General features: G+C 34.8%; 1 protein-coding gene across 2 annotated transcripts; it reads left to right on the top strand.

The window, feature by feature from the left end:
* The first annotated feature begins 2,020 nt into the window (after positions 1 to 2,020).
* Positions 2,021 to 23,342, top strand: smad9 (SMAD family member 9). Of its 2 annotated transcripts, none has more exons than XM_056466756.1 (7): positions 2,021 to 2,231; positions 7,693 to 8,226; positions 10,888 to 11,145; positions 14,704 to 14,808; positions 16,198 to 16,419; positions 19,119 to 19,375; positions 22,957 to 23,342. In XM_056466756.1, the coding sequence occupies exons 2-7, from the start codon at positions 7,815 to 7,817 to the stop codon at positions 23,098 to 23,100; spliced, it is 1,398 nt and encodes a 465-aa protein (XP_056322731.1). In that variant the 5' UTR covers positions 2,021 to 2,231; positions 7,693 to 7,814; the 3' UTR covers positions 23,101 to 23,342. The 2 variants fall into 2 exon arrangements, with proteins under 2 accessions (XP_056322731.1, XP_056322730.1); XM_056466755.1 differs by having other exon boundaries at positions 2,024 to 2,231; positions 14,701 to 14,808.
* The last annotated feature ends 8 nt before the right edge of the window (positions 23,343 to 23,350 follow it).

The following is a 23,350-nucleotide window of genomic DNA, read 5'->3' as shown; positions in this document are numbered from 1 at the left end:
CCCCCAAAAAAAAAAGTTATTAGTTATATAATAATAAAACGACTTTTTATTGTCCCATGTTAAACGTTAAAATTAATTCAAATTAACTACATGTGTGCTGTTTTGTAAGTTTGTTGATGTCTTAAAGAAATTGTTCACCTAAAAAAAATGAAAATTATATCTTTTTTTTTAAACAATGTATTTATTGTTTTTGATTATGCAAGACAGGTAACAAAAAGAAAACACAATTCCATTTCGTTTGCGATTAGAATTTTAGTTCCCAATAGAATTACACAGAATTCTACAAGAGATAATGTTATTGCAAAACAAATATTGTTAGGTACCCAAAAACCATGTATACATTGCTGTATTTTACACATAAGTCACAATATCCAACAAAACAAAACACACATAAAAAACACTATACTTAGTTAGACCTCTTGTAATAAATTACCAATATTATTGTTGTCAATGTAGTAATTAAACGGCTTCCATATTTCTTCATATACATCCATTTTGTTTTTAATAAAATATGTTACTTTTTCCATGGCCATACATTGTGGCATGGCTTTAATCCAAGTTCCAACAGATGGTGGATCAGGCCTTTTCCAGCTAAGAGCTTAAATCATTTTTTTTAATCCTTCACTTTTTCCAATCCCGATTGAGTTTTTCTGCTTCTGTTGAAAAGAAAAGGAGATATTTCGCAAAATGTTGTAGCCATTGACTTCCATAGCATATGCACAGTTTACCGGTACTGTGGTAGTATCATGATACTATACTATGGCTCCAAAATGCAGGCAGTGCCACTGTAGTTTGTAAACGGTAGTATCGTCATTAATGGTTTATCTACAATAGATAATGTTGCATGTGGAAAAATGACTAAAATGCTCACACGTTTGTGCAATTTTTATAGGTTGCACGTTTTATATGTTTCAGTTGCACATCTGAATCTGTTTATTTCTGTTCCTCTTGCTACAACAACCGTGACAGTCTATTAAAAAGAGCGACTCACAAAGTGAAATTTTGAATTACTTACCTGACTGTTACCTGATAAGACTGAAAAAACTAATAGATGAAAAACCCAAAATAGCAACAGGAATCGTTGAAACAAATTTTGAGCACTTCATAAAGCCTAATTTTGTTGGGAAAATGCTATTTTTGTAACACATTTCATTTGGTATAATTTGTATCTTTATTTTAATGTATTTTTTGTTGGTCAGTTATCTACAAAATAAACAAAAATAATGAATAAATTTTAGGTGAAGTGACGAGCAAATAATACTTTTTTAAATATATTATAATAAGAGAATTATAAATTAAATTCAAGACCTATTATTACATGTAAAATATAGGATTTCTGATCATTTTCTTTATAATTTGAGTTATGAATTACAGTATTGCAATACTACTTGGTATTGTGATACTTCAGCTGGTATAAAATCGTAAGATGTCTTAATGGTATCGCGACAACCCTAGTAGCATATTTGTTTTTCCCACTATGGGAATCAATGGTTACTGGTTTCCAACATTCTTTAAAATATCTTTTTTTATTTTTATATTTTTGTTCAACATAAAAAGAAACCCACGGAAGTTTGGAAAAACAATAATTATAGATTTATTATTATTATTATTTATTTATTTATTTTTTGGTGAACTATTCCATTTTATAGAGTTTCAACAGAGTTCATTAGACACCAGTATCCAGACACAAAATTTAAGACAAGTTCATGAACTGAAGTTGCGTTACCTTAGCAACATTTCGCCGCTTGAGCGTTTTCAACGACGCTCACCTAGACAAAACCACAATAATAATAGACAAGACCTTTTTTATAAACACATGACAATGCGTTTAAATTCAGAGAAGAATGTATAATCCAACACTGTCGTCAAAACCTAACCACTTTCACTTTGCAGCTTCTTCCAAAAGGCGCATCACTACCTGTGACAGGGACAACATCTGTCCGCGCCTGAAAACAAATTAAAGGCGAAACACCGCTGCCCACAGTGAGTGACCTGTGTTTCTCTGAGAGGAGCTGCTCTTTTAAATGGGATGATCCCAGTGTTTGTGTGTGTGTCTGTCTGCCGTCCTGGGAGAGATCCAGGAGCAGCGGATGAATCCCGCACTCAGGCGCTGAGGCTCCAGTCAGACTGACGCCGCTGCATCCAAACACACGCGCCCGCTGAACACCTCCAGTCGGCGCGGGACCCAGCGCTCGGCGGCGCGGAGCTATTATTCGACCCGGCACACTGAGGTAAGGGATAAAACGCGTTTTATACACCAATAATAATGTTATTTAGTACTTAAAAACTTAACAGCCAGAGTTTGATACGATGACAAAACACATGTAGCCTACTTTAAACTCTTTTACATATAATTTATAGAATATTTTATACCGTTACTTCGCGTTACTTATTTTAAGTACAACGGACGTTACTTCACTTAACTTATTTTAAGTTATTACACCATGAGGCTGCGTAAACACACATTGTATGTTATGTTTTGTTTTGTTTATTTGTTTGTTTATTATGCATCTCTGTTTAATGATGCTCATCCACTTTAGATCCGTGACAGTTGTGTACACCTGGAACAGTGTTGCCAAATATTACATTTGAACCTAACTTAAAGCAAAATACACCGGTCAGTGGATGGAAAGGATGTGTAAGCGCGTTTGCGGGGGAGTTTAGGTGATTAAGCCTATCTCAGCACTCAGACTTCCAGACGCCAGTTTCATAAGGACACACTGCCTTTGAGAACAGCAGATGTGGGCTGTTCACCCTCCATTGATCTGCCTGAGCTTTAGTTGAAAGTCAAGTGTGTTTTCATACACCGATATGAGTTGTATATATAGGTGACCATAAGGACCACAAAACCAGGCAAGGGTCAATCTTTAGAAATTAAGGTTTATACATAACATGGAAACTGCATAAATAAGTTTCATTAATGTTTGGGTTGTCAAGATATTTAGCAGAGATACAGCAATTTGGAAATGTGGAATCTGAGGGTTTTAAACGATATAAATGTTGACATAATTGCATTTAAAGCAATTAGTAATGCACATTACTAAACAAAAAATAAGTCATGATATATTTACAGTAGGACATTTACAAATATCTTCATGCAACATGATCTTTACTTAATATTCAAATGATTTTGGCATAAAATAAAAGTCTATAATTTTGTATTATTCCCACTCACAAATAAACTCGTGCAACATAAGACTGTTTTTGTGGTCCAGGGTCACGTATGATTATTAGATTCGACAATAGGGGCGTTAACACCTCTGGTATCACGTGCAATAATGTTTTTAGAAGGTATTATTTGCCTGCTCGGTTCAAATATGGAAGCGAGCATCTCTGGTTTCAAGTGCTCAAGCGACATTGATTTTTGGCAGATCGTTTTCTGCATCAGAAAAGCTTGTTCAGGAAAAGGAGAGGTGAGGCGATGCTCAGAAACACTGTTTAGGACCTGTTGATGACAACAATAACTCAGCAGTCATTCAGAGATCTGCACTGAGTAAATAAAGGTTGGTTTTAATCTAGTTATGCTCTAAAGCAGAGATGCCCAATCTAGGGCCTGCTGATCAAAGTTGGCCCATGTTTACCCTTTGATTTGTCCCATTTGAGAGATTGTCATTTCGAATTTCATGTAATCTTTTGTTTGTTTTGTTTTGTGAAATCAGATTTCTAAAGATGTAAACACTGACATTTGACTGATAGAGGGCAATACACAAAACATCGTTGAGCAAACCAAGGCAAAAGCAGGTGCAGCTTATGCACTCAGCATTGAACTCCATTGTGTTATGGGATTGTTTACATTTCTACTGTAATGCGTTTATTATACTTTTTTAACATTCTGCATTTGTTCATTTAAAGCAATGTTTTGTAGTTATTTTTAAATATTAGTAAATGAATTAGGATATTACTCATTGAATATTTAATGTAACACAGTTTGGTATATTTACCTTCAGCCTACAGGCCTCACTCAAGTTTGGTTTTTGGCCCCTCATAAGAAAAAGTTTGGGCACCCCTGCTCTATAGGGTGAATCTCTCAGAGAATTTACGCCATATTTCACCCAAAAATAAATAGGATTTTATCTTTATTACGGATGATAATTGTTCATCCATTCATTTTCTTTTCAGCTTAGTCCCTGTATTGATCAGGAGTCGCCACAGCGGAATGAACCGCCAACTTATCCAGCATATGTTTTACACAGCGGATGTGAACACTGGGAAACACCCATACACTCTTGCATTCACACACATACACTACGGCCACTTTAGCTTACCTAATTCACCTATAGGTAAGCTATAGGTAAGCACCTATATGTCTTTTGGACTTGTGGGGGAAACCGATAATAAAAAATAAATTGAACACAATTTTAATTTAAAAATAATAATAACTGCATTTACTTAAAATATTTTATTTAAAATAATAATTTAGTTAATTTTATCTTTATATTTATTCATATTAATATTTTATTAAAATTTAAAAATCTATAAAAACAATTACTTTAATTAATAGACCTAAGATTCTTCTATTTAAAATGAATTTGTATAAATTTATATTATTCTTATTAGTATTAATATTTGAAAAATATAATTAAATCACCAATTTATATTTTTTAAAAATTATTTAACATTTTCAATTTTTCAATATACAGTGCATCCGGAAAGTTTTCATAGCGCTTCACTTTTTCCACATTTTTTAATGTTGCAGTCTTATTACAAAATGGATTAAATTAATTTATTTCCTCAAAATTCTACACACAATACCCCATAATGACAATGTGAAAAAGAGTTTTTGAAATTGTTGCAAATTTATTAAAAATAAAAACCCTGAAAAATCACACATACATGAGTATTCACAGCCTTTGCTCAATTCTTTGTTGATGCATCTTTGGCAGCAATTACAGCCTCAAGTCTTTTTGAATAGGATGCCACAAGCTTGGCACACCTGTCCTTGGGAATCTTTGCCAATTCCTCTTTGCAGTACCTCTCAAGCTCTATCAGGTTGGATGGGAAGCGACTGTGTACAGCCAATATCAGATCTCTCCATAGATGTTCAATAGGATTTAGGTCTGGGCTCTGGCTGGGCCACTCAATGACATTCACCGAGTTGTTGAGAAGCCACTTCTGGAGCTGGAGCAATGCTGGAGCTCAAACAGAGTAGGGATGCACCAATACCCTTTTTTTGAGGCCGATCCAATCTCGATACCAAAATTCTGATACAGATCCAATCCCGATACTATGCCGTTTTTTTATTATTATTTTTTATCAACATAATACAGTTTCTATAGTTCTGGTGATAAACTCAAATAATATATCTTCCTTAGTAAAAAAATAACAGACCTATAGGCCTACTGTATATGACAGATGGCACAATCTAACTGAACATGATGCTTGCTATAAACTATAGGCTACATTATTTGAGCATTCATAATGCCATTGATCTGATCTGTTGTGGTCCAGCTTATGTTTCCCTTTTAATTTTAAGATTTCTCTTTGAAACCTGTACTAGGCTACCACCATTGACCCGGATTGTTGGTAAAATAATCAGCCTTTTAGCAAAGCCTGATATTTTCCTGCAGGTTTAAAGCAGACTACACTAGACCGTCTGAGGCCAGTTTTACTTAATAAACATTCCCTCGCCTAAACTCACGACGAGTGAGATGGAAAAACTGAAAATGATCTTTTTATGTTTGGTATAATTTGTTGGTTCTTTTAATGTATTTTTTTGGTCAGTTATCTACAAAATAAACAAGAATATTTGAGGTGAAGTTCAAAACAAGGTCCGCTTATGCTTCAGGTTTGTTAAATAAAATGTTAATATAAATAAAATGACAGTGAAATATTCACAGTTTCAGAGTAGCTTATATTAGGCTACATAATATTCTGTTAATGACAATTCACATGCGCCGGGTGGTCAGTTTCACTTTTGTTAATTTAATCAACTACTTTGACCACAATGAGCCAGGTCTTACAAACTATTTGCAGCACTTACAGTATTCCCCTCGGACGAATAAACTCAGTCGGAAGGATGAGAGAACATAAACGTGTCTGCGCAGGCATTGCCTGAATGAAGCGCTTGCATCACTGAGACACAGCGCGCAGCCCTCCAGTATAAGGACACTTCTAAAACAGCAGCACAAAGGAGAGAAATCAGTGCACTGAGGATCTGTCCAATGTATTATTGAGCCTTTTCTCATTTAACTGCTTTGTGTGTGAAGAGCAGGTAATAACCCTCTCTACTCCAGTGTTGTGAATGCGATCTGCTGATAACAGACACAGTGCAACATGATTTAGAAAATGAACCCCTTGTTGCAGGTCAAAATGAAGCCATTTAATGCAAAACTAAATGCATTTCTCCACTGATTATTTATATTAACAGGAACAATTAGTCTTGGAGAAAGTTTTTCTAGTTGTCATGAATGCAACACGCAGTTTGAATTGTGAATGAATGGTGATTGATTGACGGGGCAGAGCGGCGGGAAGCGCAGAACTGAACATGTATTTAAGCACTTGAATATTCATCTGTACTTCACATTAAAATATAGAATGGCTTCAGAACATTTGTATATAGTACCCTACATGACAACTTTCTAGTGCTTTATAATAGGCTACCTTTGTGGCTTTTGTTGGCTTATAAATGCACAAAATATAGCGCCATACTTGCCAACACTCCCATTTTGGACCTGACACCTAGTGCATAGTACAGACAAGGGACCCCAACCACCTACAACCACCTACAACCCCCTCCCCCCAAACACTTTTCGGAGTTTCCTGCATGCCACTCGTCTCTGCACGTCATGTCACATCCCCACCACTCCGCGCCCACTGCCTCCGTTGGCAGGTATGTAAAGCGCACTCGCAAGATCGAATTTAGATCGGTACCAGCTGGCCGATACCCAATCCAGCAAAAATATAAATAAAACAAAGTAACCATCGGGTTATTGATCACCTCACTGACTAAGGCTATTCTCCCTAGATCACTCACCTTAGATGAGGAAGAGTCCTGCTGGTTCCATACATCTTCCTCTTACTGAGGCCACTGAGCTCATTGGAACTTTCAGAGCAGCAGAAATGTTTCTGTAACCTTCCCCAGCCTTGTGCCTCGACAATCCTGTCTCGGAGGTCTTCAGACAATTCCTTTGTCTTCATGCTTGGTTTGTGCTTTGTCATGCACTGTCAACCCTTGGACCTTATATAGACGGGTGTATGCCTTTTCAAATCATGTTCAATCAACTGAATTTAAAACAGGTGAACTCCAATTAAGCTTCTCAAGAATGATCAGTGGAAACAATGTACCTGAGCTCAATTTAGAGCTTCACGGCAAAGGCTGTGAATACTTATGAACATGATTTTTCAGGTTTTTATTTTATTTTTTTTATTAATTTGCAACAATTAAAAAAAAAAAAAAATTTCACATTGTCATTATGGGATATTGTGTGTAGAATTTTGGGGAAATAAATTAATTTAATCCATTTCGGAATAAGGCTGTAACATAAAAACGTGGAAAAAGTGAAGCGATATTTCTTGATGCACTCTATATACTTTTCCATGACCGCCGTGCATATTTTATTTAATATTTTCTTCCAGCTGTCATTATCTAATATTTAATACTATAAATATTAAAATATAATGCAAAAGTTTTATAAAATAAAACGTCCTCTACATTATTGCAAATCTGACATGCTGCTTTTTTTATTTCACCAGATAATCACCATTGACCACCTGAAAAAATCATCCCTGTCAGGACGTTTCTCCTACACCCTTATCTACAAAGAAACAAATCAAATCTCCTGCACTGAAGTGATTTAAAACCAATCCGTCCCACGATGCACTCCTCTACCTCCATCACATCGCTCTTCTCCTTCACCAGTCCAGCTGTGAAGCGTCTGCTCGGCTGGAAACAAGGAGACGAGGAGGAAAAGTGGGCCGAAAAGGCTGTCGATTCCCTCGTGAAGAAGCTGAAGAAGAAGAAGGGAGCGATGGAGGAGCTGGAAAAGGCTCTTAGCTGTCCAGGTCAGCCCAGTAAATGTGTGACCATCCCTCGCTCTCTGGACGGGAGGCTCCAGGTGTCTCATCGGAAAGGTTTACCTCATGTTATTTACTGTAGAGTGTGGCGCTGGCCCGACCTTCAGTCCCACCATGAGCTCAAAGCGCTCGACTGCTGCGAGTTTCCTTTCGGATCCAAGCAGAAGGAGATCTGCATCAACCCGTATCATTACCGCCGCGTCGAGACGCCAGGTGGAGATCAATACACAGACCACTTTCTCTTGTTTTTCTCCTGCTTATTGATTATAGCTTGATGCATTAGTGTCTGTCTCTTTATCTGTGAACAGGGGGTTTTGTCACACCTGCCAATGGCTAGGCAATAATAATTATTATTTATTAATAACATTTTTTTACCAGCAATTAAACTACATGCAGATGCAAATCTAAATACAAAATAAATTATTAATGGTCATTTTTATATTATTATTATTATTATTATTATTATTATTATTATTATTATTATTATTAAAAATAGCACTGTTGCTAATTTTAATGTACATAATAATGATATATGATAAACTAATATATAATAATATTAGTAATAACAATAAGTATTATTAATAATGAAATAAAAAAGAAATATAACTACAATAATAATATTATAATAAATTATAAATTAATAATAATGAACTGTAATGTATTTCAGACTAACAATAATAATAATTATTATTAAAAGAAAATAGAGCAATAAAGATCACTATAGTACTACTAAACTGGAAAGTATTTGTTTTGTATTTTTTGTTATTATAGTAGTGGTGTAGTATAAAATTATACATTTTGATATAAACTAGAATTTATACCAGCTTTAAAACTGGTATTATGCATTTAAAATGAAAACAGGCAGATTAACCTGCTTAAGGACGTCTAATGTAATTTCAGTTATTCATATTTTTTTTTTATAATTATTTAAAGTAATAATCTAAAATTCTAATGATCAAATAATAATTTATTTAATGAAGAGTTAGCACTATGATCATTTTGAACTGTTAAATATTCAGTAATTCGAATTATTATTATTTTATTCAAAGTTAAATAATTAAACCAGTAAATAAACATAACTATTGTTATTTAACCTGTGAAGTATTTATTATTAATAATAATAAACAGTAAAAAAAAGTTGGGACAGTATGCAAAACGTAAATAAAAAAGAAAGAAGTGATTTCTAAGTTTACATAGACTTGTATTTCATTGCAGACAATACAAAAAAAACATTATTTAATGTGTTCCTCGCGATTTTATTAATTTTTTTACAAATAAATAATATTGATCATTATGTGAAGTATAATAATAATAATAATAATAATAATAATAATAATAATAAAAATAAAAATAAAAAGCTAATTTAATAAGTCATTAGTCAATGCAATCCTATCAATGTAATGTGTAAGTGTAATGGATCATGGTTGATTCATATTTATCACCACCCACTGTTCGGAATACACGTGACCCAAAGATTAATAGATATATATATATTTTTTAACTTTACAAAATTTGTAAAGCCTCTCTCGTCATTCAAATCACATGTATGAAAGGATTTAGTCTTTCCTGTAAAATAATGCTTTAAAATAATGATGACGGAAGAAGTTGTGGTTGGTTATTCGGGATGTGGTGTTTTCTTAGGTTATATTAAAGGTGTTTTTTTTTTTTTTATTGCTACTTGTTTAGCATGCATTAATGCATTCATTGTAAGCTGCACCATTAACCATTAAAAGATCGGGATCTCAACACACATGCAACATAAATTATCAATGATGGTGAATTGCATATGTTTATTAATCCTTCGAATTGCTGCACTCAAATCTGTGTTTAAAAAACACAAAAATCAAGAACGAGATTTAGTCTTTTGAGTTAGTTATGAAGTCACAAACAGTCAAATAACACAGAAGTACTAAGATAACAGATTATAGTTTAGATAAGACCACTGATGTTTATGGTAAAGATTAACATCACAGTCATATGCATTTAACGATGCTCAAAAATAAAAGTTGCAGGCAGCATTTAACCAATAGGACAAGCAGCCATCAAAAATATGCCACTAAATAATTCTTCAAAAATGACACCTCTAGCAATGAAACATGAAGATTTATGAGTGAAAAACAGAATTATTTATTGAAAATGAGACCAAAAATAAATATGGGTTGTACAAATTATAATGTTTAATTTATGACATTTAGCGGTATCAGCAACAGTTGTAACAGTGAATTTTTCACAGGGCTGTATATTTTACTATTTATTTTTATTCAGCTGGTTATTTTTCTTTATTTTATTTTTATTAAAATTACAGGTTTTTTAAAACCAAAAGTTTCTTGCAGTGCTGTTTTTGTAGTAAATGGAAAGCAAATTACATTTGTCTCCTTTCCTTTTTGGCTGATCCGAGAAATGGAGAAATTGATTTATGATCCGTTACACCACTAATGGTGAAGAAATATTAGTTCATTTTTTACCCTATTAATCTGCAGTTTCTTGCCTTAACGTTACCAACCAAGTAGATCATAGTTTTTCTTTTTCTTCTCTCTCTGTCTCTCTCTCTCTCTTCCATTACTAAATGAATAATGACTGTTGAGTTGACTTTATTGTGTTGGATATGTTATTTTCTGTATTGTATAATCAGTGCTGTTTTTAATAGCTATGTTAATAATTTTTTCACTTTTCGATTACCTTATGGCCTTATGATTTCATTGTTTATCTTTTTGAATACCTTATCCAAACAGCACCGACTCATTAATTACTCCTAAAGATTTTGGATTTATGGATAGTAGCACTGTTTGATATATTCACAAATGCAGATTTTTACTTGTGTTTAGAGTGTAAATGTATTTATTTTTAATAACACTTATTTTCTTCTTCAATCAGTTCTACCGCCAGTACTAGTGCCCCGTCACAGTGAGTTCAACCCTCAACACAGCCTGCTGGCCAAGTTCAGAAACGCTTCCCTCCACAACGAGCCTCTGATGCCCCAAAACGCCACTTTTCCTGACTCCTTCCCTGCGATGCCCTGCAGCTCCTTCTCTTCATCTCCCTCCAGCTCTTTAAACCCATCGCCTGCCGCGCACAGCTTCCCAAACTCACCCAGCAGTGCCACCGAGCCCGGCAGCCCTTACCAAATCACAGGTACAACCAGATTAGACATTCATAGGCCTGACACAATAAATATTTTTTTGTTTTGCTATGTATTGTCACAGAAATTACTGCGAAAAGTGATAATTGTACATTTTAGGCCAGTGATTATATGACTAAACTACAGAATAATTATTTAGCCTGGACCACAAAACCTGTCAAAAGTGTCTCTTTTTTTTTTCCCCGATATCTGTTTAATAGCAAGAATATTGTAAAGCTGACATGCATCTTTTTATTTATTTCACACATTTCTAAACAATAGTTTTAATACTCATCTCTCATAACTATTTTCTTTTAACTTTGCCATGATGACAGTAAATAATATTTTAATTTACTAGATATTTTTTAAGATATTAGTATTCAGCTTAAAGTGATTTTTAAAGGCTTAACTGGGTTAATTTGGTTTACTAGGCAGATTAGGATAATTAGGCAAGTTATTGTACAAGACAATCAAAAAAAACATTGCTTAAGGGGCAAAAAAATATTGAAATGGTTTTAGAAAAACTTAAAAACTGACTTTATTGTAGACAAAATGACTTTCTCCAGAAGAAAAAATATGATCAGAAATACTTTTAAAAAATTCCTTGGTCTGCTAAACATTATCTGGAAAATGTTTAACAAAGAAACAAAAATTCACAGGAGGGCTAATCATTTTTACTTTAACTCTTTATTTATATATATATAAATATATATTCTCTAATATATAATTTCTCTTTAATGCAGTGTTTTCCAACCCTGTTGCTGAGGGCACACCAACAATACACGTTTTCAACCTCTTCCTAATCTAACACACCTGAATCAACTCATCAGAGACTCCAAACACTGAAGTTAATGGGTCAGATAAAGGAGACATCCAAAATATGTACTGTTGGTGTGCCTCTGGGAACAGGGTTGGGAAACACTGCTCTAATGTATGGTTTGTTATGATGGATAGGACAATATGTGACTGAGATACAGCTAATCTGAGAGTTCAAAAAAATTTTAATGTATAGGAAATTGCCTTTAAAATGGTTCAGATTAAGTTCTTAGCAATACATTACTAATCAAAGATTTTGTTTTCCTATATTTACAGTAGCAAATTTACTAAATATCTTCACGGAAATTTATGAAGATATTTCATAGAATGTAGAATACACTACAGCCAATACAATGTATTTCTGGCTATTGACAAAAAATATCCACGCAACATAAGACGTTTTGTGGTCCAGGGTCACTTATAGGCATTAATAGTTTCAGGGACAAAAGCTTATTATCCTTAAGGTTATTTTGATTCTGTAATTTGATGTCAAAACATTAATCTCCTAATATAAACTTTTTTACATCCGCGAAGATGAATGTGAAAGTATGCATTTTTTTATGGATCAGTTTTATGGAAGTGAACTGCAGCTTTGAATGATATACCTCTATCATCAGACTCATGAAGGGCCAAATCGTCACACTTTGTGATGGCCTTTTTAAGTTAACTTCATATATTTGGAGCTTTGGTGTTGCCGCCTTTATGTATATATATTTTTATAACAAGGTCTGCAAAATAGGATGGAGCACAATTATTGATAATTTAAATACCATTTTAATTTTTAAACTTTATTTTACAGCCAGTTTAGCAAAGCCATGTGATGATGTGTTTATATTTTCTATATGATAGTCAGGGGCAGATTTATTGATTTAGAGGCTCAAAGCAATAGTCTCATGCACAGCTAGTGTTTTTCAGCCAATGCTAAACTTCTGGGGAAAAGTTCATGTGACTATTTTAAATTTTATAAGGCTCCTTTTACAGCATCGACATCGTAATGTAATTAAAAGACATTCAGTTAAATAAACTTAAGCATTCATTTAGTTGTTCAAGCGTAAAATGAGATGATAGACCGTGTAACGCTAGCGCCATCAGTACTAGCAGGCTAGCGCAGAAACTCCATTCAAAATACTAAGGTAAATGAAATGTCCGTATTTTATAGAGATGGCAGGGAAAAATGGATTTTAACGCAGTGCTTCTAGTCTTATCTGACACCCCCATTATGTATCAAATATCTATTAGGCAGTAAAGATCACTTTTTTTAAAAGAAAACAGATCGTAAACATGGCAATTTTGTAATGGAAAGACCGTTCACCGGAAGCCGTCGGGCTGGCTGGCTGAAAAATCTGTGTGCATATAGCCCATTCAAGCCAAGGAGCCCAACAGTCCTAAAATGCACTTTTAATTATTTTCTGTTTATTTATATAGCTGTTTTATCTTTATTTTAACTGATTTGTTTTCTTAAAATGATTTCGCAACTTAAAATAATAAATAAACTATTTCGTTTTTACAACTTTACCTGATTTGACTGCTGGACTGCTTCATGATTGAAGTCGGTGACAAATTTGCATAGAGGTAATAACTACATTAAAATTGTATTTGTTAGACACTCACCATACAAAATACGATAGAAAACGATACTTAGTTAATAGGTATACTCAGAAAAAAAATGTTCTGCTTGTTTATTCAACTTATTTAAAATGAGCTGAAACATCACAACTCTTGAGATTTTTTTGGGACAACTGAATTGATTTTTAGGCATGGGCCGGTATGCTAACGGTATGATAACCTAAGATAAAAATACCACGGTTTCACTGTATCACAGTATTGAGATTGCTGCTCTAAAATAAGTTCTTTTTAAATGTCTGGGGAAAAAATCCCCTGTTGAACACATTTTGTAACAGTAAACATGTCAGGCTAAATAGTGAAACTAAATCATTGACTTCTGCTGTTTTCATTAGTTTCAGAAACACAGATTTCTTTACAACACATAAAAATACATTAAAAAACCTTACATATGCCTTAACGGAATAACAGGACATTTTAGCGGTATTAAAACCTTGACTTTTCCAAACCGCGGTAAACCTTGAAACCGGTAATTGTCCCATGCCTAATTGTTTTATGTTTGATCCACTTAAATTTGTTAAAACACTTTTGTTAACTTAATCAGTTTGTGTTGGGACAACATGAAGGAATTGTGTGGAACCCAGCATTTATACAGTGTATAATTTATACTTCTAGGTATTTATTAAGGCCCTTAGCGGCCGCTTGCCTAGCTTTGTTGGTTAAATCCGCCCCTGGCAATAGATTTATTCATTTTCCTTCGGCTTTGTCCCTTATTTATCAAGGGTCGCTACAGCAGAATGAACTGGCAAATTTTTGACCCGGCATATGTTTTACACAGCCAGCATCCTTCCAGCTGCATCCCAGTACTGTGAAACATCCATACACACTCATTCACACACATACACTACCGACAATTTAGCACCCGGAGGAAACCCATGTCAATACGGGGGAACATGCAAACTCCACACAGAAATGCCAACTGACCCAGCCTGGACTCGAACCAGTGACCTACTTACTGTGAGTTGACAGTGCTAACCACTGAGCCACTGTGTCATACCCGCAATAGATTCATTTGTTTCAAATGATTAGTTATCGCCAGTGTCTATAGTAGGTACATTTATTTCCAGTGATGTTGAATTGTATACTTTCCATCTTGTTGGTGATTCAGCAGTGATGTTTTGATTGTACAGCAGAGACGCCTCCTCCACCGTACAGCATGATGGAGAGCAGTCCGTCTGAAGACGTGAAGCCCGGAGAGTCTTCAGAGAATAAACTCATCCTGACGGCTCCACAAAGAGGTGACAGTCCAGACTAAACACACTCACACTGCATTGTCACTGAAGCTGTGCAAATCAACACTAAGTCACCGCTTTGTAATTGGAACTCGATGGGGAATGTTAAAAATGGCCTTCGCTACTTCACATTAAGATTAAATAAATTAAATGATAAATTTAAGCTAATTGATATACATTTTTCCCAGTTAATATTTACTTAATTTAAAGGTTTTTTTAAATTTTATTTAAGTCATTGACTCACTATTAAATGTAAACTATGTATTATTATTTACTATGTAAATAATGTTCAATCATGTTTTCAGTCACACTTTACAATGCAGGACACGTTGTTAACGTTAGTTAATTTACTAATATGAACAATACTTGTAGAGCATTTGTTAGTGATGGTTCAATATTTATGCATTATTAAGATCCATCACTGTGCTTGTTAACATTAACTTTAGTTAATGCACCATGAGTTAACAAGAATTAACAATGACCAACTTTATTTTCATTTAATAATGTTAACAACAATGAATAAATACTGTCATAAATACATTGTTCAAGTTAGTAAATACATTAACGTGTCCCAAATTGTAACGCATTTAATTTTTTCCTCCACACCATCGAATCAAAAATGCATCAACTATAATAATACAAATGATATATAATGTATAATGTAATGACAATTTTTTTGTATTTTCTAATATATTCAATTAAATTCGTCAAAATCTATATTCATTGATATAATTTGTACATGCACAAATAAATATACTTTAATTAAATTAAAATCTTGAGCTTTAATAAAGTTCTTTAAGGAAAAGTGTTTATTCATGATTACTCTTTTTGTTTTATTGTTGTTAAAATGCATCACAATATGGATTAAGACCAGAACACTAATATATTATACAGCTGAGGTCAGAATTATAAGCCCCCCTGTATATTTTTGCAACACATTTTTAAACATAATAGTTTTTCTAACTCCTTTCTAATATCTGATTTCTTTCATCTTTGCCAGGATGACAGTGCATAATATTTTACTAGATATTTTTCAAGATACTAGTATTCAGCTTAAAGTGACATTTAAAGGCTTAACCAGGTTAATTAGACAAGTTAGGGTAAATGGGCAAGTTGTTGTGTAACAATGTTTTTTTTGTAGACTATCGAAAAAAAATAGTTTAAGGGGGCTAATAATATTGACCTTAAAATGATTATTAAAAAATTAAAAACTGCTTTTATTCTACCCGAAATAAAACAAATAAGACTTTCTCCAGAAGAAAAAATATTATCAGACATACTGTGAAAATTTCCTTGTTCTGTTAAACATCATTTAGGAAATATTTGAAACCAAAAATAAATCACAGGTGGGCAAATACTTTTGACTTCAACTGTATATGCCTTTTTTTCCTTCAGACTTGAGGCCAGTGTGTTATGAAGAACCAGAATATTGGTGCTCGGTGGCGTATTACGAACTCAACAACAGGGTCGGTGAGACATTTCACGCCTCTGCCCGAAGCATCTTAGTGGACGGTTTCACAGATCCATCAAACAACAAGAACCGCTTCTGTCTCGGCCTGCTGTCCAATGTCAACCGCAACTCCACAATCGAGCACACTCGCAGACACATAGGCAAAGGTTGGTCTTTTTTTCCCCAGTTTAATCAGAGGTCGCCATAGCAGAGTGGACCAGCAACTTATCCAGCATATGTTTTACACAGCGGATACCCTTCCAGCTGCAACCCAGTACTGGGAAACACCCATGCACACTCATTCACACTCATACACTACAGCCAATTTAGCTTACCCAATTCATCTATAGCACATCTTTGGACTGTGGGAGAAACCGGAGCACCCAGAGGAAACCCACACGAACACGGGGAGAACATGCAAACTCCACACAGATATGCCAACTAGCCCAGTCGAGACTCGAACCAGTGACCTTCATGCTGTGAGTTGACAGTGCTAACCACTGAGCCACCGTGCTGCCCTTTCCCCAGTTTTATTTTTAAATATTATGTCAAATGAACACTTTTTTTTTACTTAACAAAAAGCAAACAAAGAAAAAAAGGCTCTGTATAAGAGAAAAAATAAAGAATAATTTTAAAAAGCATGGCATTATGGTGAAGGTTGGGGCGAATGCCTTCAGCATAGATCGTCGTTCCTAATTTAACATAACCTTTAATTGTTGAGCAACAAAAAAGCACATTGGAATTAAATGTTTTAATTAAATATTGTGAGGGTGACACGGTGGCTCAGTGGTTAGCACTGTCGCCGCACAGCAAGAAGGTCACTGGTTTGAGTCCCGGCTAGGTCAGTCTGCATTTCTGTGTGGAGTTTGCATGTTCTCCCTGTGTTTGTGTGGGTTTCTTCCGGGTGCTCCGGTTTCCCCCACATTCCAAAAACTTGCAGCTGGAAGGGCATTCGCTGTGTAAAACATATGCTGAATGAGTTGGCGGTTCATTCCTCTGCAGCGACCCTTGATGAACAAAGCGACTAAGATGAAGGAAAATGAATGAATGAATAAATATTGTCAGTGATTTAGGTTTTTAAAAAATGTAAGTACTGTCACTCAACAGGTAGAGGACAATGCAAATGCGAGCAAATCAAGGCAAAGGCTTTGTTTTATAAATGGGATTGTTTATGGTTTTATAAAATGTAAAACTATACATATATGTATATATATATATATATATATATATATATATATATATATATGTATAAATTAATATGATTAAAGTATTGTTTATATTTATTTTTAAATATAAATAAATTAGGTAATTACCATGGTAACTGTAATATAATACAGTTTGTTATATTTACATTGAGCCCACCACCCTCAATCAATTCTGGTTTTTGGCCCTTCATGAGAAAAAGTTTGGGCACCCCTGTTTTAGAGGTTTTGAAGGTTCGCACAAGGGTTGAGAAGACCAAGCTGCTGGTAATCATCTTTCCCCACATGATCTGATTCCAAGAGAAAGTAATACCAAAACTCCAAAATCAGCACTTGTTTTTATGGTGCCAGAACGGTCAACACTGCTCTTCAGAGAGACAGATCGAGTCCACACTGTCCAAATGTTGGCTTTTCTCAGGGCACTGGATGAACGCTGCTGTGCCAGTGTTGGAATGACATTAAGTGTTGCCATAGAAGAATCTCTCACACACACACACACACACACACACACACACACACACACTGAGCTCTGTCTACTTTGTGAGATATCCTGGTGGGAAGAAAGCCAAGGAAAACGACATAATCCAGATCAGGGTGCTTCAGGAGAATGGAGATTATGAAGGTTTCCACTTGGCATGTGATAAAACATGATGAATGCTTGCTTTGTGGATAATGATATCTGGGATTTGCCAAGTTCAAAGGTGGTGATATGTGAGGACTTTGTGGTTGTAGAAAACACATTTGTGGAAAACCACTGGATCAGTTTTTATGTTCTAGGGTTGTATGAAATTAGTTTTTTCCCCCAAATATTTTTTTTCTGTTTAGATTTTTTATTTTGCCGGTTTTTTAATTTGACTGGACTCCATTTTAATTGTCTAAGGGATAGTTCACCCCAAACCAAAAATTCTGTCACCATTTACTGACCTTTCATGTGTTTAAGTTTCTTTCTTCTGTTGAAAACAAAGGTAGATATTTAGAAAAATGTTGAAAATGGGTAACCATTGACTTTATTAGTATTTGTTTGTTCCATAGTTTCCATATTTTCTTCAGAATACCTTCATTTATGTTCAACAAAAGGAAGAACTCATAAAGGTTTATAAAGTAATGTAAATATTCATTTTAGAGTGAACTATCCCTTTAAATTAAGCTTAATTAATCTAAAAGCATGTCTAATTAATTTAACATGAAATGATTTAATGGTTTAATTTAACACAGATTTAACAAAATTTTTATTTTTAGGTATGCTAGCAATTTTTTTTGAAAACTAAACTGAAAACTAAAATTAATCCAGATTTTTATTCTTTTTATGAACCTGTAAAGTACCGGTAAGGACATTTTAGCCATGATGTTTGGTCAGCCTATAAATGGATGTTACAGAAATCTGTAAACTGAATACTCTGTCATTATTTACTCCCCTGTTCTTGTTCCAAATCAACCTGTTTCAGTTTATGAACACAAAAGAAGATATTTTGAAGAATGTTGGAAACCTGTAACCGTTGACTTCCATAGTATTGGTCTTTCCTATTATGGAATTCAATGGTTACAGGTTTTTAGCATTCTTCAAAATATCTTCTTTTGTGTTCAACAGGAAAATGTACTCGTAAAGGATTTATTTTTTTGAGTGAACTATCCCTTTAAATTGACCGACTCTCATTCTCCTGCAGGTGTGCACTTGTATTACGTGGGAGGAGAGGTGTACGCAGAGTGTCTGAGTGACTCCAGTATTTTCGTTCAGAGTCGGAACTGTAACTATCAGCACGGTTTTCACCCCACCACCGTCTGCAAGATTCCGAGTGGATGCAGCCTGAAGATCTTCAACAACCAGCTGTTTGCCCAGCTGCTCTCACAGTCGGTAAACCACGGCTTCGAGGTGGTGTATGAGCTCACCAAGATGTGCACCATCAGGATGAGTTTCGTCAAGGTACAAAGCTTTATAGTGTTAAGTGAACATCATTGAACGTTATGTGAATACCACTTTGAACAATATAGCAATGTCTTTGCAATCACCCTCAAAAGGTATTTTAATAAACCGGCTCATGATTTTTATTTCATTAGTTGTGTTGTATGCTTTCGATTTGTCAAAAACAACTGAATCATTAAAGTCAGTATATTTGGGAATAAATCTACATTGTTTACTCAGATTACTTTTGATTCAATTAAAATAACCGGCTCATTAGAGTGATTCATTCAGGAATCAGAATACACTCGCTGTGTTTGATTCACTTAAAATAACCGGCTCAGAAGAGTGATTTATTCAGGCATCAGGCTACACTGGTTGTATTTAATTTGTTTAGAAGAACTGGTTCATACGAGTGATTCTTTTAGAAAACAGACTACACTAAAGAAAGAGCTCATTAGACTGATTCAATCAGGAATCTGAATACACTGGCAGCCTTGGTTCATTTAAAAGTACTGGCTCATAAGAGTGATTCGTTCAGAAATCAGACTACACTAGCCGTGTTTGATTCATTTAAAAGAATCAGCTCATGAGAGTGATTCATTCAGGAATCAGACTACACTAGCCATGTTTGATTCATTTAAAATAACTGGCTCATAAGAGTGATTCATTCTGGAATCGGACTACACTGGCTGTGTTTGTTTTGTTTAAAAGAACTGGTTCAGAACCGGTTCATATGAGTAATTCAGTCAGGAGTCAGACTACACTAAAGAAAGAGCTCATAAGACTGATTCATTCAGCAATCAGACTACGCTGGCTGTATTTTTGTTTCAAAGAACCGGTTCATATAAGTGATTCATTTAGCAATCGGACTACACTAAAGAAAATGCTTATAAGAGTGATTAATTCACGAATCAGATTACACTAAAGAAAGAGCTCACAAGAGTGATTCATTCAGGAATCAGACTACACTGGCAGTATTTGTTTTGTTTAAAAGAACCGATTCATATAAGTGATTCTTTTAAAAAACAGACTATACTAAAGAAAGAGCTCATAAGACTGATTTAATTAGGAATCAGGCTACACTGGCTGTATTTGTTTTGTTCAAAGAACCGGTTCATATGAATGATTCATTCAGGAGTCAGACTACACTAAAGAAAGAGCTCATAAGAGTGATTCATTCAGGAATCAGATTACATTAAAGAAAGAGCTCATAAGAGTGATTCATTCAGGAATCAGACTACTCTGGCTGTGTTTCATTCATTTAAAAGAACTTCATTTACCTTTTTTTAATTGAAATTGAATTGAAATAGAGTGTTTTCTGGAGACATGTTTGTAATTGTTTTGTTTTATTTGCAGTTACATTTGGTCCTGCTAGTGGACTGAAAATGGAATATCTATTTTCTCATCAGCATTACTCAGAAATTTACCAGCACAAACTGATTGTGCTGAAGGCTTTGAGTAAAAACAATCATTTTGCACTCTTGACTACTCTGGTTGGGTGATATAGTTTATATTTACTAAAAAGAACTGATTTATTAGGGTGATTCAGTAAGAAATTGGACACTGGTTGCACTGGATGCATTTGACTCACTAAAAAGAATTGAACCATTAGAGTCTTTGCTTTAAGAATCCTTTTACACTGGTGGCACTTGATGCTTTTGATTCACTAAAATGATTTGGTTCATAAGAGTCATTAATTCAGGAAATTCATTGATTCACTTCAGAGAACACAGTTATAGGAATCTGATTTTGCAACTAGAAAATCAGTATTCTCTGTGTCTACAGAAATGGTAAATAACATAAGAAACATAAATATATTAATGTACACTATTTTATTTTCAAATCTTTTGTCAAGCTTACCTCCAACAATACAGATCAAATGTGTGGTTTGGTGAGATCACAAATACATAAAAGCTCATCAAATACATCTTCAAGCTTATAACTCTTGGAGGGGTCAGAAAAGCTTCTCTGTGTTGCTATGCAGATTTAAAATGCAGTTATTCTAATCTCTGGCCTGCTGTTTTATGTGCGTCGCTCTGCCAAAACACACTTCTCCAATTACTGACTGATGATACCACAGATACACTTTTACCTGCTTGATTTGTACATATGCAGAACGACAAACGGTTATAAAATACTTGATGAATGAGATGGAGGTGCATGAATGGCCATACACAGTTTCTGCAGGGAGTGTAATGCAATTATTATTGTATTAAGGATTTTAAAAGTTTTTATTTTGAAAGTGTTGAATGACTGAAAGGCATCATGGTGGTGCAGTGGGTAGCACAACCGTCTAACAGCAAGAAGGTCTCTGGTTCCCCGGCTGGTTCAGTTGGTATTTCTGTGTGGGGTTTCTCCCCCTATTGGCGTGGGTTTCCTCCGAGTGATCTGGTTTCCCCCACAGTCCAAAGACATGTGCTATAGGTGAATTGAATAAGCTAAATTATTCGCAGTGTATGTGTGTGAATGAGTGCATATGGGTGTTAGTCTTTGGTTTCCTTTTTGCGTTTTTATTTGACTCTATCTGATTGGTGGAAATGTGAGTAATTGGAATTCTGGGTATTGTAGTTTTTCTGCGTTAAAGTCCGCATGAACCAGAAGCTGCGACCATTTTTTTGTATTGTGATGCAGTTTATAGAGAAACTAAATATTAAATGAGAAAACGATGAGTGTGGCTTGTTTTTTCTACTGCAAGAAAAGATAGATCGCGAAAAGGATTTAAAGGGTCATGAAACCCCCCTCTTTCAGTTCAAGTCTACGTCAGATTTAAAAAAAAAATGCTTCATGATGGGCGTGGAGTTCTGTGAGCAGAGGAAGGAGTATTTCGCTTTTTTCGCCCAGAGCAGGGGAGAGAGAGGGGAGCAAACAACTGTCAGTTGGCTAAAAAAAATCTAATAAAACGTGAGACGATGCATGATTTTATAGTTTACAAAGTTAAATATACAGAAATAAACAGTAATTGAATGCCCTGCTACATTTGTTGTTCATTATTTCATATACACATAATTAATTTGTTATATCATTATAAAGATAATCATGTTTATATGAACACTATAAATCAGGACTTCTCTGCTTCTCAATCCCGGCTCTGAATGCAGGCACAGGGGATAGCAGTACAGCAGGTCTCTTGCCCTGTCTATTTCAACTGTTGTGAATTTCCCTATCTGGCTCACGGCACCAAAACTGTTGTGAAATTCTAAGACGAGCCAAAAACCAGGGAAAACTTGTGGGGAGCACTCACTCTGTCGGAGCACTCACTCTGGTCCCCCGCTGGTTGGGGAAATTCCAAATTGAACCAAAACAAACTATAACAATTGGCTTAAGATTGGCAAGCAAAATTCGGGACATTGCAATCTGCAAAATCTGGGAACAAAAAAATAATAAGTTTGAATGAATGTAAATAAATGGGTTCAGCAAAAAGTATGTATCATAACTGATTATCATTATTGCTAAAAAATGTATTTCCTCATGAAGAAAAAAACCCCAACTCTTAAGTTCTCTCCGGTGCTGCAAGGAGATCAAAAACATATTTTTTATTTATAATCATGTACATGAATTATTGTTAATCCATGTATTGATACTCGAATCTTTCCTGTTCTCAGGGCTGGGGAGCCGAGTACCACCGTCAGGACGTCACCAGCACCCCCTGCTGGATAGAAATCCACCTGCACGGACCCCTGCAGTGGCTGGACAAAGTTCTGACCCAAATGGGCTCCCCACACAACCCCATTTCCTCAGTGTCCTAATTCATTGCAGGAGACTATTCTCCAATAGACTTTATAGCCATGCAAGACACATAGCACTCTTTCTCTCTCTTGTGAAAATATCTGTCTTTTAGTGGATGTTTATGGTACCGTTATAGGATCAGCCAGTAAATACGTACAATATCATGCTGTTAACTAAGCAGTTGTGTTATTAGATAAGTGTTGCATTGTTTTAAATGGATACATAAAAAAACAGTACTACTTGACAGTATGTAATAGCTGACATCTAATA

This window comes from Danio aesculapii, chromosome 10 (genome assembly GCF_903798145.1).
Source record: "Danio aesculapii chromosome 10, fDanAes4.1, whole genome shotgun sequence".
NCBI lineage: Eukaryota > Metazoa > Chordata > Actinopteri > Cypriniformes > Danionidae > Danio > Danio aesculapii.
This window is presented reverse-complemented; position numbering and strand designations above follow the sequence as displayed.